Consider the following 19,476-nt stretch of genomic DNA (forward strand, 5'->3'; position numbering starts at 1 on the left):
TTTAGCTTGAAATCATGGCACAGAACGGTGATGTTAATCCAAATGCTCAACTCCAAATGTAACAGAAAGCCTAAAGGCTCTTCTATTTCCAATACCTGAGGTTTTGCCCACTGACAAGGTTTGTGGAAGTAACCAAAAGTTTACATCACACGTGACTATTCAGTAAAGATGAGCTAACAAAATGCTATTCTAAGATAATGCATTCAGGAAAAGAAATCCATGTAAAATAGTTTGTTTTCTAAACCAGACAAGTTTTTTCTAGATGCCCTTTTGAAAGACAAATACAAATGTACTGCAGCGTGTGCAATAATCTTAAGCTAATTTTAAATACCTTTTGGGGGGGTTTTATAGAATTTGACTTTTTTTAAGCAAAATGTACAAAATCCACCGGAATTCTGTAGAACGGTTATGTTGATAGAACTTTTTATATTTTTGTAGAAATCTATAGAGAAATTGTTAAAAGTCTGCGTAGCGTCTTGGGAACAGAAGCAGCTCTTATCTACAAGTTTCTTTACATAAATCTGGAGCCAAACCTACTGTATTACAGCGTGTATAGCCTAGTTTCAGAGCTTGCATCCAGGTCGCATTTAGAAGTAAGCAGCTAAGCTCAAGTTCTACGATATTGCAGTGATTTACTGTTGGAGAACTGTACCCATGTAAAACATCCACCCCCAAAACTCAGCCCCTCTCGATGGTGAAGTAGTTGCATGGCTATCCAATTCATTCAAGCACACCAGCACTTTATTACTGTGGATTTACTGTATACAGGTGGGAGGAGGATATTCTGCTATTGCCAGTCTGCCACATAGGGAAACAGAGATTGCAGATGTATCTGGAAAGATGGGAATTCCATTCTTGCAGCCCCTCGCACACAGAACTGATTTTTCATAGCTCGGTTACAGGACATTTATACTGTAGATATTTTAGAGGAGGGCAAGGAAAACACTGTTTTTGACTTCTGTGGATTGCACTCAGCACAAGGTGTATTCGAGGAGAAAAGAAAATGAAAACAAAAGCATTACCATTGTAAATTAGGCTATGCCCCAGGCTCCCCTTTTCTGCCCCTTTGGCTATAATAACCCATGTACACTATAACACAAGGTGACTAGAGTAGGCACAGTACCATTGCAATGTCCGTAACAACCTAGTATATATGATAGAACTTTGTATTTAATAGTTAATATATTGTTATACTGTATCAGGTATATAGGCCAAAACGAGGTCTTTTGGTCAGGGCAACAAAAGGTGGTATTCATGGGGAGAATTGGGTTAAAATGTTCCTTTTTAAAAAAAAAAAGAGAAAAAAGAAAAAAAGACAAAAAATGAGTGTAAATCTTTACAAATGACAAAAACAAATGTGTCCTATTAAAAGCTTTTGAAAAGAAAACAACCGTGCACTTCCCTTTGTTGTTGTTGATGATGATAATCTGTATCATTCAGGGCGGTCACATCCCTGGTCATGTTTTAATTGCGAACAGTTGGGGTAGGTATTGTACAGCAACGGCGGACCGGACGGGAAGTTGAAAGGAAGATTGTGAAACGGCGGCCCTTTGTGAAGCAATTTGGTTTGACACGGCAAGAGAATCTGGCCTAGTATGTGCTGTTTTACCAGCAAGACCATCAGCTCTGTGTCTGCATGTTGTATTACACTGGCAAAGGACAGCTCGGCAAGTTGCTTAACAATGCGAAGGCTGCAGAGGTCCAGAGGAGAGGAAGGAGTCAGGAGAAGGGGCACGTTTGATCTGTCCATGAACACATGTTGCTGTGAAGAGGAGGATGCTGGGCTTTGCCACACATTCACAGCTTCAGGATTTCCCGCCTGAAGCAGAGCAGCTTCTTCTCCGCCACTTCTGTAGGCGTTTAGTTCCTTGTAAAGCAGGAGTTGGTGGGGATGGTACTGCTCCAGGAGCTGCAGACTGTGTGCTCCAAGCCAGTGAGGGTGAGGACCTCAAATGCTGCTTAGGTACCACCTGAAACATTTCATAGAATGGTTTGTGTTGAAGGGACCTTAAAGCTCACCCAGTCCCAACCCCTGCCACGGGCAGGGACCCCTTCCACTGGAGCAGCTTGCTCCAAGCCCCTGTGTCCAACCTGGCCTTGAACACTGCCAGGGATGGGGCAGCCACAGCTTCTCTGGGCACCCGGTGCCAGCGCCTCAGCACCCTCTTCAGCAGTCTTTAGTGGATAAGACTTCCTAATGTGGAGTGTCCTCTCCTCTGCTCAGCGGCCATTGGAGGGAGTTGGGCTCTCTGCAGCCTTGTTTCTCACTTAGCAGTGAATGACCTGATGATTGCTCTGCAGCAGGAGGAACCCTAATCTGACATCCAGAGCAGTTGTTTGGAGGGTGCTTTGATAAGGACTTTGCCATAGTCGTTTCTGAGTAGAAAACAGCAGGAACATAGTTAGCCCTTAGATAGGGAGAAAATGTGGATCTATGCAAAATCTCATGCAAATCCTCACAGTGCAGGACTCCAGGGGTGAGCTCTGTAACATATCTGTGCAGTCTGGGCTGCAGGGTCAACCTCACCAGGCTGCAACCACTGCATTGCCTTCTCACCCCTCCAAGCCTGGAGGATCCACATGTCATTAAGACGAGCTGAGCCAAGAAAGCGGAGCAATTCACAGCTTCAAGCACTTCACACCTCTCTGCACACAGGTGAGTTTAACCTGTGCTAACTCCTTATCAGGAATGTCAAATTCCTTTATTGCCAGTGCTGTGTTTCACAGGACCTTGTTTCTTTGCTCTCTGTTGTAAGTGTTCCTGTTTGAAGCTCTTTTGCTGTGGTTTGCAGAAGGATCCCACCCAGGCTGGCTGCTTGAGGGTATGCTCTCAAATTGCAAATTGCATGGCACTTTGTTACTCCAGTAAGTAATTTGGATGCTGCACGAAACTGGGTTGTTTTCTATGTAATTAGAGCTGCAACTAGGGAAATAGCCCTCAAATTTAATCTGTTTCTGGCTTAGTTGAGACCTTTAGGTGAATTTGGCTAACTGTCCTGCTTCTGGAGAGCAGCGTCCCATCTGGAAAGCCATGTGCACTGGGCATCCCTCAGCTGGAGCTCTGCAAAACCCTGCAAAGAGCTGCATGAGAACAAACAGGAAAGGCCTGTTTGTGCCTTTTGTATTGTGGATGTTCCAGAGATACGAACAGACTCACCAACAAGGCTCAGATGCGACCTGTGCTAGAATCTCCCCCAAAAATAAGGTAGGAAAAGGCAATTTAAAGCAATGCACCTGACTCCCTCCTCCTCCCCTCTATGGGGTGAGGAGCCCGCAGGTTAAAGGGTTAAAGCCAATGAAGTTTGGAAGGACAGAGGCCTGAACTGACCGCCCAGGGGTGGGCAGCCCACGGCCAGGGTCGGGTGCGCCCGTCCGCGGCGCTGTGCTACCATCTAGTGGGCTGGGGTAAAGGAGCGGGCCTGGGACATCCCGTTACCGGCAGCGCGATTCCCGCTCCAGGGAAGGGGCGAGAAGGATCCTGCGGAAGAGAGAGAGGGGAAAAAGGAGGGTTTTGCTTCTGCGAGGCTTTTCAACCACTGAGTTTATGTCATGGAATCACAGAATCTCAGGTTGGAAGGGACCTCGAGGATCATCTGGTCCAACCTTTCTAGGCAAAGCATGACCTAAATTAGATGTCTCAGGACCCTGTCCAGCTGAATCCTGAAAGTGTGCAAGGCTGCGGAACCCATCACTTCCCTGGGGAGATTATTCCAGTGGCTGGTTGTTTTCATTGGGAAAAATATTGCTTTTGCCTCCACTTGGAATCTCCCCAGGTGTGCCCATCACCTCTTGTCTTTTCCATGTGACTCCTTGGGAAAAGGAGTCTCCATTTTTTTTTTTTGTAGCTACCCTTTAAATAATGAAACATGGTGATAAGATCTCCGTGAACCTTTTCTCTAGGCTGAGCAAACCCAGTTCTATCTGCCATTCCTCATATGGTTTACCAGTCCTTGGATCATCTTTGAGTCCCTTCTCTGGACCTTTTCCAGCCTGTCTGCATATGTATATGAAATATACAATATGAGTATATATATTAGATATACACAATAGGGATGAAGACTGAACCCGGTATTCCAGATGTGACCCAAAAAGCACTGAGTGGAACAATGACATCTTTATCTCTGCTGGTGATGCCCTTACAAACAATCCCTTCCCGCTGCAGGAGGAGGGGAAGGATTTCTCCCACATTCAGGAGCACCCTGCCAGCATTGCTGGGTGCTCATAGGTGCTGCTGGAAGCCAGGCTGCTTGCACACACCCTTGGCATCACCTTTCCCCACCCGCATGGCTCAGGCTTGTGCAAAGCCCTGGGAGGTAACAGCCCATCCAGGGGCAGTCCCAGGGCTGCCCAGCGCCTCGGAGGCTGTGGCAGCACGCAAGAGGTTGGTTTGTCGCTGCACATGCTTATGCCTGCTTTTAAGCATGTGTAAAGCACGCAACCTGGCACATACTCCTCCCTGTGCGTGCCAATCCCTGCCAGTCCTGTGTGGGCTGTGCACTCACATAGCAGCTATGATAATCTACAACCATGGAGCTCGAATGGGGTGCTTAACCTTGCTTGGAGATAATCAAGCAGGTCTTGTGCCATCTTGGGTGCCATGTGGTGAGCTGCTCAGAGGTTCAGGGTTTGCATGGGTGCAGGCCGAGTGCTTGTCACTAGATGGCAATGCCATGAAGTGATACAGCTGGGATATTTGTGTGCGTTCCCCCATAACCTGCTGTTTCTGTTTGGTTTGGCCTGGTCTTCAGTGTCATCAGCAAAAGCCATTGTCCCACTGGCATTTTCGTATTTGAGGCTGATTGAACTTTAAGATGGTTTTTACACGTTGTATTCAATGCTTTGGATATATTTACAACACGCTGAATAATCCTGCAACATCCTCTGGCATTTTCTGTTATTGCTTGAGTCACTGGGTGCTATAATTGTCAAGCTTTCGAAGGTCCTGGATAGATTATCTTTCCATATCTATTTAATGCTCTAAATAATGCAACCAAAGACCTCTGCAGCTCCAGCTGGGAAATGAAAAGATTGGTTAAACCACTTAATAACTTACTGTGCTAACAATTATTTTACGGAAACAGAAAGTGGAATCCAGCTGTTTTGGGGGAAATCGGGAAGTAGTTAATATTGGAGTCACTCAACAAGGAAAATAATACTGCAATGGGCAGCATGTGCCATGCTGACACCTGCAAAGGCAGAGCAGAACCGCTCTGCTGGATGCCACCAGCTCGGCATGGCCAAGGGCTGGTGACCAATCCACGTTCATTCCAACAAAGCAGGACCTGGTGTTTGGATGCCTGCAGCCACTGAATTGTGTGTGCTGGGTTTGTGGTGAAATCCTGAAAGGCTTCAGGCCATTAAAACCAGGAGCGGTTTGTGGGGTGGCTGAGCTGGCAGGGGGAGAAGATAAACTGTGGCAACTGTGTCAGAGGCTAAAGTAGGGTACTGCAGATCTTGGCTCAAGAAGGGGCAAGTGCCACGTGCTGCTTGTGTGTGGCTGTCCATCACTCTAAGTTCCTTCTGTGGCTTCCATCCACCTTTGCAGGCACTTGAGAGTTATCAGGTGAGAGTCAGCCACAAAGTGTGTTTAGAGTCAGTTCTGGAGCTGCTCCAGGATCACTCTGGGGTGACCTGGGCGGTTTTCATCATGTTTAGGTTCTGCTCATCTCTCTCAGTGTGAAATGTAGGAGCACTCGTGCATCGGGGGAAGGTGGTATTAAATGCAGTCATACATACACCATCTTCTCCTTCTACAAAGCCTTGGTGCACAAGCTGGACCAAGGTGGACCCACCTCACCCCACAGGCAACAGAATGACTGTTACAGTGCAGCCTCAGGCCAAATTCACTGTGCTCCCAACCTCCCTACACTGTCTTTCCAGCCAGGGGAATCTTGCCTTCCATTCCTTGCCTACGGAGCCGTGTAGCTGATGCATACTCAAAACCTGAGCTGTGAGTAAAAACTAGGACTGCAAATTCCCAGCCCACTCCCTCCTCTGTTTTATCATGGCACTTCTAAACTGCTCACTGAGCTTTCCACAAACAAGGAAATGGAAGTTAAATCCTTTCTTGCAAGAAGAGAAGAACGCTATATGCAACACCATTGACTGTTGAAGAAGAAACACCAAGTCTGTTGCTACTCGTGCAGTGTTGATTTCAACCAGTGTTTGTTACAAGTCCACATCTTGCATGTGTTAAAACAAGGCATCCTTCCCTTTCTTATAAGGTAACTGTATAGGGACTTGATGTAAATGCTACTTTGGCAGCCTCTTTTTCTTGCCGTCTGTAAAATGCAACACCTCTGCGGGTCGTGGAAAGAAAGCTGAGTGTCTGTGGTTCCAAGCAGAGAAAGAAGGTGATATTTATAGTCACTAACCATAAAACTGTGACTTCCAGAGCTGCACATGCTCAGGCTGTCCCCAGCCCTCAACTCTCAATGTCCTTCTTTATATGGATTTCAGGAGGAATTGGTCACACTTCATTTTGCTTTCAGTGCTTCACAAACCAGCAATGAGGTGCAATGTGAAGAGAAGCGGGCCTCATACCTGGCCCTGTGCTTACACAAACAGCTTCTCTCTCATGTTTCATCCTGTCCTGCCCCTGTCAATCGCTCTGGTTGATAGCTAACCTGCTGCTGCCTGGCCCTGGGTGTGCCTTGAAGGTGCTTCCTGATTGCTCTGACTTGACCTGCTCTATGTGTTAGCAGGTGAAAAGTCCTTTACTGGGCACTGGCATGGAAAAGAGGTTTGAAAAACATTAATGAACGAACCAATACGATATTGGTTCTTGCTACTCCCGGGGATAAATGTTTGGTGAGGAAAGGTGAATTTATGGCCTCCCTCTCTGACAGTGACTCCAAAGGGGCCACTTCATTTTCCTGCATAGCCAGCCTGCTTTTGGGGGAACATCACAGGAGTAATGACATGTTCTAGGTACTTCTGTTATCCGTCATCAAAAGGAAGCAAGACCAAAGTGAGCTGCCTGAGATAGTGCTTCAGGCTTCACTTTGCACAAGGTTTAGCAGAATCTTTTACTGTGGCCCTTCCCAGGAGCTTTTAAGCTTCCCCCATCTTGTCTGTCTGAGATTTTAATATTTCCTTACTTCCTGCCTTTGATTTTTCCTTCACTGCTCATCTGCTCTGCCAGACAGCGCCTGGAACTCAGTAATTACACTGCAAAGTCAGTGCAAGTCAGCAGGGTCTGCTCTAAGGCCCAGGCTGGCTGCCTGGTGGCTGTCCTGGGATATGCAAAGGCAACCCATTTGGCACCCACTCATCAGTACCAGTCCTATGTAACAGCATGAGCTCCTTCTGAAGGCAGGTTTCCCACCATGGATTAGGAGCATGAAGCAAGAGACAGAATCATGTAGGAGCTGCTACTTTGGGGTCTTGAACAATATCCTAATACAGGACTTCCCTCTATGGATACAGTGGAGCAATTCCATTGAAGTCAATAATTTAATCAGGGGTTGATCCACACTGCTCTTGTCAATGGAGCTGTGCAGTACACTGATAAAATAAACCTCTCCTCTCCTGCACACACTGTTGCCTACGGCAGCTGTGTGTGAGGTGCCTCTGTACCTGTGACACCTTATGTCAGAGCTGGTCCTAATTTTGGGCATGCTCTAAAGCTGCACCATGATCTGCTCCTTGGTGCAAGAAACACAGGGGTACATGTTCATGTGTCAAAAGAGAGCAAAATCTCAGCACTTCTCCTGGAGCAACACATTGTTGGAGGAGAGAAGGTTTAAAAAACCATAAAGGAGTAATTCCCTATTAAGGAGCTATAGTATAATAATATACATTAAGGAGCTATTCCTGCCTTTTCTTAAAGCTTTTATTGTGATGCAATTCCACTGAACTCAAGTTTCAATGCAAGACTTACAAAGACAGTCCACAATATCCTTAGTTGTTCTCCCTCACCCCGTTGGCTAAGGCTCCTCTAGTATTTCCTTGAGAGGGTTGCAATGTGATCGTGCTGATCAGCCTGAGATTTCACATCTTGTAGGCAATCACCCGACTTATCTCTGGCAAGATCTTCCCTTCCCACACTGATAACTGCCTCCCTTTAGCCAGATTACAGTAAATGTCTAAAACAACTTCTCAGCATTGTTCGTGGGAAGCTCTGAGTGGGTATCACCCATAGTGTCCCTGTGGCCTTCGTTAGTTTCATAAAAGCAGAGTATTTTCTTCTTAGGGATTACATAGTTGTGGGACACAGCAGTACGGTGCTGCTCATCTCCCTTTCCCTTTCTGGTGAGCATTTTTGACAACACCCTTCTGCCTGACGGTGTCTCGCCTTCCAGAGAGGAATGAAACTCAAACCCTCATAATACTTAAGTAGATTTGTGGCAGCGTGGTGCTTTGCTTAAGATGATGTTATTGAACCAGATGCTACAGCAGGTGCTGGAATGTCAATAATGCTGTAGGGGAAGTCCTGGCCAAGAGGAAAGCAAACAGTGCTTCTGCATCGTGGGTCAGTGAAATACAGATTGTGTCCAAGGTGCTGCACTACAAACACTGTTAGTTACACATATATGTGAAATTTATTGAATGGAAGATCTCGAAAACAGATCCATGATGGATGGCTGAGGGATGTGATGCTTATTTAAGTCCTGCCGAGCCAACAACACTCTAAAGGGGAGACAACAAGTGACTCCAAGATGTTAACATTAGTCTGAGTGGCCTGGATAGACAGTGATGGTCAGTCCCAAACCCCACGGGATGCCTTAGCTCCGGGTGACTTTCACTTCCCATGTGGGTACCACCAGTGCCCCCCTCCAAGAGCAGGGGTCTGGTTATCCCAGCAAGTCCCGCCAAACACGGGAAATGCTCTCCTGGGGGCTTGCTCCTTCTATAGGGAGGTCATCGTTGGAAAGCAATGCCCGGTTCCAGGGACGGAAGGACCGCGGCATCCCCGCTCCCTCCTTCCGAGGGACCGCCCAGCGGAGCCGCTGCTCTCCCCGCAGCCCGAGGGGTCCTCGCTACGGCGGCGCGGTCCCGGCCGGAGCCTCCCGCCTGGGCGGGCGAGAGCAGCGGGGCGGTGGCGCTGGCGCCTCCCGCCGCCGGCGGCGAGGGTGGGACGGGGCGCGCCGGGCCCGCTGCTCCCCGCCCCCGGCCCGCCCAGAAGGGAAGGAGCCGGCTTCTTCCCCCGGCTGGTGCCTGGCGTGGGCCTGGAGGAGGCTCCGCGCCGCGGACATGGAGGCTTTCTGCGGGTCCCGCTTCTGGGTAAGCAGCGGGGCCGCCGGCGCCGCCTCTTTCCTTCCGTCCCCTCTTCCTGCCCCGCGGAGAAAGTTGGATGGGGACGTGCTCGCGGAGGGGCCGGGAAGCACGGACCAGCCCCCTCGGCGCCGGCTGCGGGAAGCGCTGGGTCGGAGGGGCCGCAGAGGGCAGGGAGAGGTCGGTCCTGCGGCTTCGGAGGGGCTGAGCTGCTTCTTGCCCTGTGATGCCGGGTCCCCGCGACAGCCGTCCCGAGAGCAGCCGGTGCGGTGGTTGTTCCGGTACCCGGCTTAGGAGCAGGACCCGCAGCGCCTCTCTTGTTCAGCATTCAACATCTCCAGGCTAGAGCCAGGACCCCGCAGCTCCTGCATTATCGCAGGAGATGCGGTGTTTCCTGCAGCTCTCCTAGCAGGTGTAGTCCACCTCTGGACCTGTTAGCATCTTCCTAGGAGTCCTGTTTTAGCCATTGCCTTCTTCTGAGGGTCCTGTTTTAGCGTTGCTGCTGCTCTTCAGAGCTACTCTGATGAGTGGGAAAGTGCTCTCTGCCCAGTGCTTTGTTACTGCTGAAGAGTGATGGGTTCGCAGCAGCCAAGGTGACCACAAGCCTTGGAGGATTGCAGTGACTTGTGTTAGTATTTGGAGCCATCACCCTTCTGGAAAGGCTGATTCTACACTGGGGTTGTAGAAGTTTGGAAATAGCTGCTGCGGTCTGCTCTGATTGTGAAGTGTGTAAATGCTGTAACAAGTACTTGGGACAGTTATTTCCCCAAGGTGCAGTGTGCTGTGTTCCTCTCTTTGCTGTATGAAGCCATGGGGTGAAGTTGGAACTGCCTTCCAAGAAATCACAATCTTTACATGTGCCTTTCTCTTACACTGATTTTGCCCAAGGGAGACTTTTTTCCCCAAAAAAAGATAAGCAAGAATGAAACCAAATGTCTGAAGGTGACTCACTGCTGGAAGCTATGAAAGGCTAACACAAGCAGTTGGCTGTGAGGACTTGATGCCCAGCTCCACCTTCAGATAATTAATTGTCTTTCAAAAACTGTCCCCACATTACTTTTCAAAAGAGGACTTAGGCTCCTGGGCCCCTTGGTTACACTTCTGCGTTCAGTTCCAGTTTTCGTTTCTGAGCTCTCTGCTACAACAGCTGGCAGATAAGCTTGCTCAAACAAGTATTTTCACCTTTTATTTCTACTATAAACACTTACAGAACAAGAACAAGCACAAACTGCTCAGCGCTGATCCCTGGTTTGTTGTCTGCCTCGAGAAGCATGTCTTAGCTTCTCCAGGAGGCGTGGAGTGCAGCTACTCTTTGTAGCCAAAGCTTTTGATAACAATTTATTGATCCATTCATATGGAATGTTCAGGCAGTTTTTTGCTGGTTTTGAGTAGGAGATAAGTTTATCATCCTGTATTTCATGCAGTACACTTACACCCAAGCACTGTTCCCTTTGTGGTGCTGTGTCTGGTGTCTGCTGCGCTCAGGTAGTGCGTCCAGGTTTTGATATTGGCAAAGCTTTTTGAAACTGAATCTGTGGGAAGTGATTTAAAGGTAACCCAGGGAAGAGACTTTCATTACTACCCCTTTGCTTACAGTGTAAATGATGAAGGGATCTAAATGTGTTCAACAAAGCATAAATAATAATTTAAAAATACACCTTCAGCCTTGCTCCAAGTCATAGTTCAGATGTGATTAATGGCGGTTGAACTGAAACATGGTAGTTTGGGTTGGCAGAGGAGCCCATTTTCTGTCTGAGTCTGTGAAGTCCATAAAAAAGGACATGGAACTGTTGGAACAAGTCCAGAGGAGGCCACGAGGATGATCAGGGGACTGGAGCACCTCCTGTATGGAGACAGGCTGAGAAAGTTGGGGCTGTTCAGCTTGGAGAAGAGAAGGCTGCGTGGAGACCTCAGAGCAGCCTTCCAGTATCTGAAGGGGGGCTATAAGGATGCTGGAGAGGGACTCTTCATCAGGGACTGTAGTGACAGGACAAGGGGTAACGGGTTAAAACTTAAACAGGGGAAGTTTAGATTGGATCTAAGGAAGAAATTCTTTACTGTGAGGGTGCTGAGGCACTGGAATGGGTTGCCCAAGGAAGTTGTGAATGCTCCATCCTTGGCGGTGTTCAAGGCCAGGTTGGACAGAGCCTTGAGTGACATGGTTTAGTGTGGGGTGCCCCTGCCCATGGCAGGGGAGCTGGGACTGAATGATCTTAAGGTCCTTTCCAACCCTAACTGTTCTATGATTCTAAGGAAGATGTCAGGTACGTGTTACAAGGCTCTCCAGAAACTTTGTGGGTTTTTTTGTGTAATTATCACATACTTCTACTTCAACATATTACTAAGGAATAAAAGGAGACTGATTGAAAAGAGAGGAGTAGTGTTCTTTAAATTAATGGGTAAGCTTAGTAATAAAGATAGATCTGTGCTGTTCCTTCAGAATGATCCAGAGTTGTTTACAGTCAAAACCACCTTCCATCTGGGTAGTTATTTGAAGAAATGGTACTCAATAACTGTGTGAAATGGAACATGTGTCCTGGGGACCAGCAGCTCGCGCTCAGTGACCAAGAGTCTTACACCCTATTTTTGGTTGGTTTTCAGTGGTATTTTCTCTGTTAGCAGGAGTGTGTATACACTTAACTGATTTGATGAGAGATTTCAAGTAATGACCATGTAGATGACAATTACCTTGAAGTGATTTGCCGTGCAAATATGCTGTTCTATAAAAAAACGTAGGTAGACGCTTCTTTTTGACATATGCCCCCATGCGTATTTCCCATGAGGGAAACCCATGAGGTTTCTCATGCTGCTGTACACTTGAAGAAGGAAGAACAAGGTGAAAGGCAGTCACTTACCTGTGCACACAAACTAATGGTGTTCAGCTCTGCAGCTCAGATCAAGAACTTGATAAAATGGAAACCAACATTCATATTCACCTTTTCATAGCTGATGAGCTTAGACTCCTTCACTATTCTATGTCAAAGAAAACCTAGGTATTTCTGGAAGCTGAATGACATAGGTGTCAGTTTTAAAGCTGTTTAGAGTGAAAGGAAATGTGCTGCTCCAATTTAAACAGTTCTTTGTTTTGGAGTTTAGATCACCTAACAATTCTTTTCTGTTAAAGGGAGGCCCAAATCAAAACAAAGCAGTTCAGAATTAGCTCAGGAAAATGTTTGCATTAAAATATATCGACTTTAACAGGTGATTGATTTAGCTTGGATTTTTGGGGCTTATCAGAAGTGGGAAGGTTTCAACTTTTCACCCTGATGCAGGGTGGGGAATTTCGTTGGAAATGTCAACAGGTTGGGTTTTTTGTGTTTGAGCAGAGGCAAAATCATTTCCTGTTCAGCCCATTTCAGAAATAAGAAATTAAAGCTGTAGGTCACATTAGAAATCTATAAAAGCTTTTGGCTTCAAGCTGCTGCATTAGCTGTTGGACATGGAATCAGTAAATCACTACTAAAATATAGGGTATTTATATACAAGAGAGGAACAACCAGAGCGTTTTCCAAATGCAGTATGAACCATCTCTTTATGAACAATCTCTTAATCTGAACACTTAAAAACTATCTATTTCAATTGAGAATTTGAAGCTAATTGTTCCTAAATGCGTTTAGGGAGATGAATGCGAAAGCCCATACCCACACAAGGTGGGTGTGTTACTTACTATTGCCCATAATTACCTCCTATTTATTGTGTCTCATATCTACTATGTGATAGAAAGTGTGCTAAGTAGGTGTGCCAATTAATGTAACTCACAATCTCTGTTCTTGAGATGAGATACTGGTGAATTATCACTTGTTTGTTGCTTACGTCCTCCACTGTAGTAAAACATGAGCAGTTCCTCTGAGAGGAGAGCAAAGTGATCTCCTAGGGAGTGTTTGCTGTAGAAGTGTCCTGGCTTAGTGGTGAAACAGCATGAGCTTGGAACACCAAATTCTACCCTCGTGTAAAGGCACGTTGTCTTTCTTGGTTACTGTTGGGATGATGGGTCATAAGCACCTTGGCCTACAGGCAGTGTGCCTAAGCTTAAGCAGCAGCTTGTGTTTTTGGTGGTGGTTGGGGTTTTTTTTTAACAGCATATATAGGAAAGGGGAAGACAAATGATAGAGCACTTGAAAGGGGAGACCACAACTTCTGTTCAGTTCTGGACGTGATCCAGGCTTGTTCCTTTTGATCCTGCTTAGCTGACAGAGCTCACTTGCCTTGCCTACTCTGGGTCTTGGTATACTGACAGATGTCCTTTTTTTTCCTGTCCGATGTAGAGTCCTGGCTCCTTCTTCATCCAGAGCCTGTTGAGTAATTCAACAGGAAGTTGCAGCAACTCTCAAAAGTAAACAATACCTCAGTCTTGTCTTTGAGACAGCCTCATACAAGCACCCCTTTAACCTTTAGGTTTGTGAATATTCCTTCACCTTGAGTCATTCAATGACATTTTGGTATATTTGGACTAAAAGTCATGCTACTCTTTGGAAATGCAACTTCCTGCTCTATTGGCTCAAAGAGCCACCAGTTTCCCCTCTTTCCCTTTTTGCTTTGTCATGCTTAGTTTTTTTGTAGTTCAAGATGACTTAGGATAGCTGTAGTAAGGAAGAACTATTTCTCTCAAGGAAGATGATAAATGAACTTCTTGTAACATGTGCAAGTTTACTTTAAAAACCACAGAACTTACATGATTTGGCCCTAAATTAATAATAAAACACTGAATTTTAATTAGTCCATTCTATTTTCAATTAAATTAGTTCCAGCAGAAGAATAACATAGGGAAAGGTGGTAGGAGGTCATTGCAAAAGAGGGATTCTGCAGTAGGAAGGTATGGTCCAGACTGGCTGTTCTTTATATAGTAGCTTCGCCTTCTGCCATACTGTGATAAACACAGAATGTTCAGTGTTTATAGATATTTAAGCATGATACAGATGTCCACATAATCTTTGTCAGTTGCATCCAACTTCAGATAACCAAGTCCCACTTGTATAAGTCTCTTCACAAATGGTCATGTCGCATATCTGTGTTCTTATTGTAGGTAGGAGATCAAAACAGGTAACTTTAGCAGTCTCTTCATACATTAGACCTATGAAGTTGTGCTCTCGCAAAGGGCAGCTGTGTTGGTAACATCCTGAACATAAAAGCAATTAAGTGTTCAAGCTCAAATCCTCCAAGATTTTAAGATTCTTGAATTGAGTTGAATGGAAGCTGCTGCTAAAGGATTTAGGCCTCAGATTCTCAATGTCAAGAGCAGTATAAATATTTAATCATTACATTTGGAGTATTATCCAGAACCTGTTATCATTCGTCTGTGTGTAAATGGCATAACAGACTATTTGAATCTGTTTGGAAAAGACAAAGTCTGGATTGGAGAGTTGTGAGCAAGACTTAATACCAGTGCAGTCTGCCAACAGCAAGGATTTACGGAGTCCTTCAGTGGCAGTGTCAATGAATGCAGCTCATGAAAACGACATTCATTTCAGTAGGATATATGAATGGGATTGCTCATGCTGTTCAAAGAAACAGTCATTGCCATTTCCTTCCAACCAGCACACTGATGGGTCAAAGGAACAGTAAAGTCCTCGGTGCAGGAGAATGGGGGCAGCTGATAAAATGGTCACCACTGGCATGGCCAAATCCTTTCTGGAATTGGAGGAAAAAGGATTTAGGATTAAGAAAAAAGTGCCCAAGGGGAGAAGAAGAATCTCTTTTTTGCCCAGGTGCACTGTGGCTTTATGAGAGATGCTTCACGAGCATCTTCTGAACACAGAAGCCTGCTTGTCCCTCCCTTCCATGTGCTTCCTTGGAGTGGGACAGTAAAACTTGAGGATGCTGTGAAATGCGACAGGGGGTAGGGAGGCAAGATCCCACCTTGCTTTAATGGAGGATTAAAGCCTCCTTTAAAGGGAGACTTCTCTGTAGCAAAACTCATTCATATATATTCTTCAACTTTTGACACAACTGTTCCTCCCTGGAGATGGGTCTGACCATTTTAGCTTAAGTGACACAGCTGGTAGATGTGGTATCTGGGACTTAGGAACACTATAAATGTTGCCTTCTGAAAAGAAATAATAGCTGAAATAAGTTCAGAGTGGCGTGAGGAGCTTTTTAAAATGGACTTACTTAATCACAACTGTTAAGAATAGAAAACATTTGAGATGGGCCTGCCCTACCTGGTAGGCAAATTGCTGTGTCACCGGAGATACAATCCTTTCCTTTCTCCGTGTGTAAATGTGTAATGTATTAAAGTGAAGGGACTCTTACTGTTAAAAATTTCATTTAAAAAAAATCCCATTGAAAAACCTATTAAACAGGATCTTTGGTTTTTGCAGTAAGCTAATGCTCCATTTGTCTCCTGATACTGCCGTGAATGTGATGGGCAATTATCCAGCCACACGTTATTTGGCGGAGGGAGCTGGAGGAGAGCATAAGCGGCAAGGAGCCAGAGATCTTCCCAGGAATGCGTTCAGGCTTTTGTACAGCCAAGAGCCTTGATTCCATCCTGGGCCTGTGTGAGCTGGCCCCTTGTCCCTGTGCTAATCATGAGAGGCGAAGTCAGTGCAATAAAATGTAGATCATGTACAGTAATGTCACATGCTGGTGCCATAAAGCTTTGAATTAGGACAGAAATAAGAAATGGAGCAGGGGGACAAGAGAAAGTGTTTCATGGGAATTGTTTCAAATGTCGAAGTCATTTGGTTTCCAAAGTAATAATTTCTTCTTTCTGAGATACATTTGACACCTGAAATTATCATTTCTTGCTTTTCTATCTCTCCTTTTCCCCGCACCTGAATGACTTGCGCTCTAGAATCTCCCCTACCTATGTGTGCAGGTTTTTCCTTTCATTTCCTTTTGTTATTATGTACATTAGAAAACATGGCAAAATAAACAGGGAAAAGATCTCCATGTTCTGCGTTTCATGTCTATTACAATAAGGGGAGGAGAGAGGGAGCAAAGTGGAACAAAAAGCAGTAAAACCCTGTATGTTTTTGCTTTGAAAAAGCAAGGTGTATCTTCTGGGGGAAATAGCTTGCTACTGGAAGATCTATCAGATGGGAAACTGTGGACAGTGGTAATCTTCATATGCAGCTTTGCTATTCTGCCTGCTACTTCATTCCCCTTCTTTCTCAAGCCACAGACTGGATTTCACTGTTTTTCTGAATACAAATGACTGAAATAAGTAGCTCTGCAGACTGAGAGATGAGAATGGTTGGTGCAAGTTAACTCCGAGAGTATAGAGAGAGTATAACGCTCATCTGTTAGGTGAGCTCAGGGTCAGTTCTGTGATAAACCAGGCTTAATATTGGCATTAAAGCTCATTAGCACCTAGAGTCTGTCCTTGCCCTCTATCCTGCTGCTGCATTTGACTTCTTGGCGCTCCTCTAATGAGTGTCCCTGCAGCTGAAGAGTGTGACCAACCTTGGGTGCTTCAGATGGAGTGTGACCTTTGGATCCTGCCCCACACTGCTGTCGTGTTAAAGACACTGAGATCTCATTATTGCTGCAGTCAATGTGTCGGTTCCAGGTCCTGCGAGGCAGGTGGAGTGTCAGAGCAGCACCAGTGACAATGTTTTGTGACAATCCCTTTCACTGTTGTTGTACAGCAGCACAGCTGGATGGGCTGGCTTAAAAAGGAGGAGTCAGGGTGGGAAAGAGGACAAAATCAAGCAGGAACAGTCTCAGTTGTTCCTACCTCTTCTTAATTGAGCTACGTTCATTAAGATCCTTGAATTAACCCAGTTCCTTTCAATTGGAAGGAGACAGGATGGCTCAAATCAGAGATTATTCCCTCGCATCCATAATCACACTGGGCTGAAATAAGGCAACCCACTGCTTTATTTGTGCTTGCACAAGGTCACAGGAGAAGCCTTTGGTGATGCAAATAACAGTTTTCTCTGTTACAGTATATAGTTTTCATCAATATTAAAAGACGGGACCTTCTTCTGAAGGAGTGATCCTGTTTCCTTTTCCTCTCAATCCTGCTTTTGATTCATGAGCCTTTGATTCATGTACCTTCATGGTTGCACTATGTCTTCCCCTCTGCCCAAGCAAGAAGAGTGACTGCTACTAAGACAGTTGAAGTAGGCGAATTTTACCGTCGCTTTAGGTGTACGTTGTCTTGGATGTATATATCTACTGTGGTCAATTTCTATTTTACAAACTCTCTTAAGCTACAGATGCTTTTCTGATGCTTTTTCTGGTCTTGCATGATTGTGGCAGAATCTGAACCTACTTTTTTTCATCCTGCTCATTTTTGTTCATGAAGCTCTGAACGTCTAATATTAGAACTTAAAAACTAAGAAGAAGGGAAAGTGAAACTTACTGTTTTGTGTAACCCCTGTCACTAAGGCCATAGCTTGGTTTCTGAATGTCTGGTCCACAGTTCTCAAGTGGATTGTGTGGTTGGTAGCATTTCAGGAATCATAGAATGGCTTGGGTTAGAAGGAACCTTAAAGCTCCTCCAGTTCCAACCCCTGCCACAGGCAGGGACCCCTTCCACTGGAGCAGCTTGCTCCAAGCCCCTGTGTCCAACCTGGCCTTGAACACTGCCAGGGATGGGGCAGCCACAGCTTCTCTGGGCACCCTGGGCCAGCGCCTCAGCACCCTCACAGGAAACAGCTTCTGCCTAAGAGCTCATCTCAGTCTCCCCTCTATCAGTTTAAAGCCATTCCCCTTGTCCTGTCCCTGTATGACTAAAGCAAAACACCGTATGATTTCCTGTGGCTAGTTACTCCACAACCACAGTCTAGCTCATATGTGCTGTGAACGTGTGCCAGGTCTGTTTGATCCATTAAGATAAGCCACTAAAGGTCTTTTTAGTGCTGAGAGAGAAAGTTCAGTGTCCTGCATGGCGTCCTTCACTGGCGTTGATAAGTTGCAGTGTGCTTTGTAGACAGAAAGATATTTCTGGTCATTAACTGTGTGGCTCATGCAGTACCAGAAATGCTTACATCCTCTCCACTGCACCTTTCTTGCAGGCAGTATTGCTGCGGTGTTGCAGTGGAGAATGTCCTTATCTCTTGCCCTTAAGGGGACTGGTGGCAAAGAAAGGTTGGTTGTGTAATCAAGTGAAGGAGCTGAGTTGTGCAGCAGCCGCTGTGCATTACTGAAGTGTGTTACTCCTTCCGTGCGTAAGGGTACAATTGTTCCTTTGGATGCTCTGAAAAGGCCATTTGAAACTGGCAGCCTTCTGGAGGCTCAGAGCAAGAGTCCTTGTTTGCATTTGTGCTCTAAGTAGAGTTTTCCCCAAAGTGTTTACCAACAGGGACCAAACAGAGGAGATGGAAAACAGCTGGAAGTGGGAGGTGAGATATGAAGAGACTGAGATGAAGCCTGTGCTGTAACTAGGACTGAGCCCTGGTAGTTTTGGTGCTGTTGTTCGGAGCCATCCCTGTTCTTGGGATGAGGCAGAGTGGTAGAGCCAAGAGAAAAACATCCTTCTTTTTATCCCTTTGTTAGTTTTGCCAGGCTGTGCAAGTGCAACTCACTGGCAGGGGATTTACCAGATGGCGGGGTAAAAGAAGGTGAGGAGGATGCTTGTCTGCACTGAAGTTCTCACTAGCAATTTCTTCTACCCAAGATACAGTTTCCATGTTTATTTACTTAAGGGGAGTGTTGTTACTTTCAGTTATTCACTTCCCTATCGTTCACTCTTTGTGCGGACCTTCCTGGCCAGCTTTCTGATGTGATTTTTTAATCATTAAGTAACGTGCCAGCTAGTGATAACTGACACAGAATCAGCAACGCTGCATGTGTTAACCTTGGGAGCAGTGTGAATGATGTCAGCGCAGTGGCCTTCACCTTCCCAGCAGATAAAGAATGGTTTTGTGTTTCCTGTGCTTTTCCCGACTCTTTCTGCTCTATAGAAGCTTAGAGAGAAACATGTATTAATTCATCCATGCAATGGAGATAGCTGCTTGAGACTGCAGAAGAGACTGTTGGTTTTCTGTGTGGTTTTGAATCTTTCCATTGTGACTGTTTGAGGAGCATTCCTGCAGCATCAGCGGTATGCTGGCTAAAGTCAGTGCAAGAGCTTTGATTTTAAACTTCTATAGTGGAGTAGAAGCTGGTTGAGACTTAAGCATAAGGCCAGAACCCCAATTGGTCTTTCTCAGCCGACTCTGTTAACATCGTCCTTGGGGTTTGGGAAAGGGATAGACAGGAATTTTCCTGGTTTTCAGCTTAGCTTTAGGCTTTCTGTTTGTTCTCCCTTTTCTTTGGAAGCTGTAAGGGATAATGTGCAAGAAACCCCAAGATATGTTGCATTGAACTTTT

At 45.8% G+C, this 19,476-nt stretch overlaps 1 protein-coding gene across 1 annotated transcript in view; it reads left to right on the top strand.

Moving 5' to 3' along the window:
* Nucleotides 1-9,186: 9,186 nt before the first annotated feature.
* Nucleotides 9,187-19,476, top strand: part of ABCC3 (ATP binding cassette subfamily C member 3) — a gene marked incomplete at its 3' end in the record, with an annotated part of 49,870 nt that continues 39,580 nt past the window's right edge. The window contains exon 1 of the mRNA XM_080629676.1: nt 9,187-9,225. Within this exon, the coding sequence (XP_080485802.1) occupies nt 9,196-9,225 (30 nt within the window). The 5' untranslated portion in view covers nt 9,187-9,195. The remainder of the gene's footprint in view (nt 9,226-19,476) is intronic.

The sequence above is a fragment of the Psittacula echo genome (assembly GCF_963264785.1).
Source record: "Psittacula echo genome assembly, chromosome: 14".
Lineage (NCBI taxonomy): Eukaryota > Metazoa > Chordata > Aves > Psittaciformes > Psittacidae > Psittacula > Psittacula echo.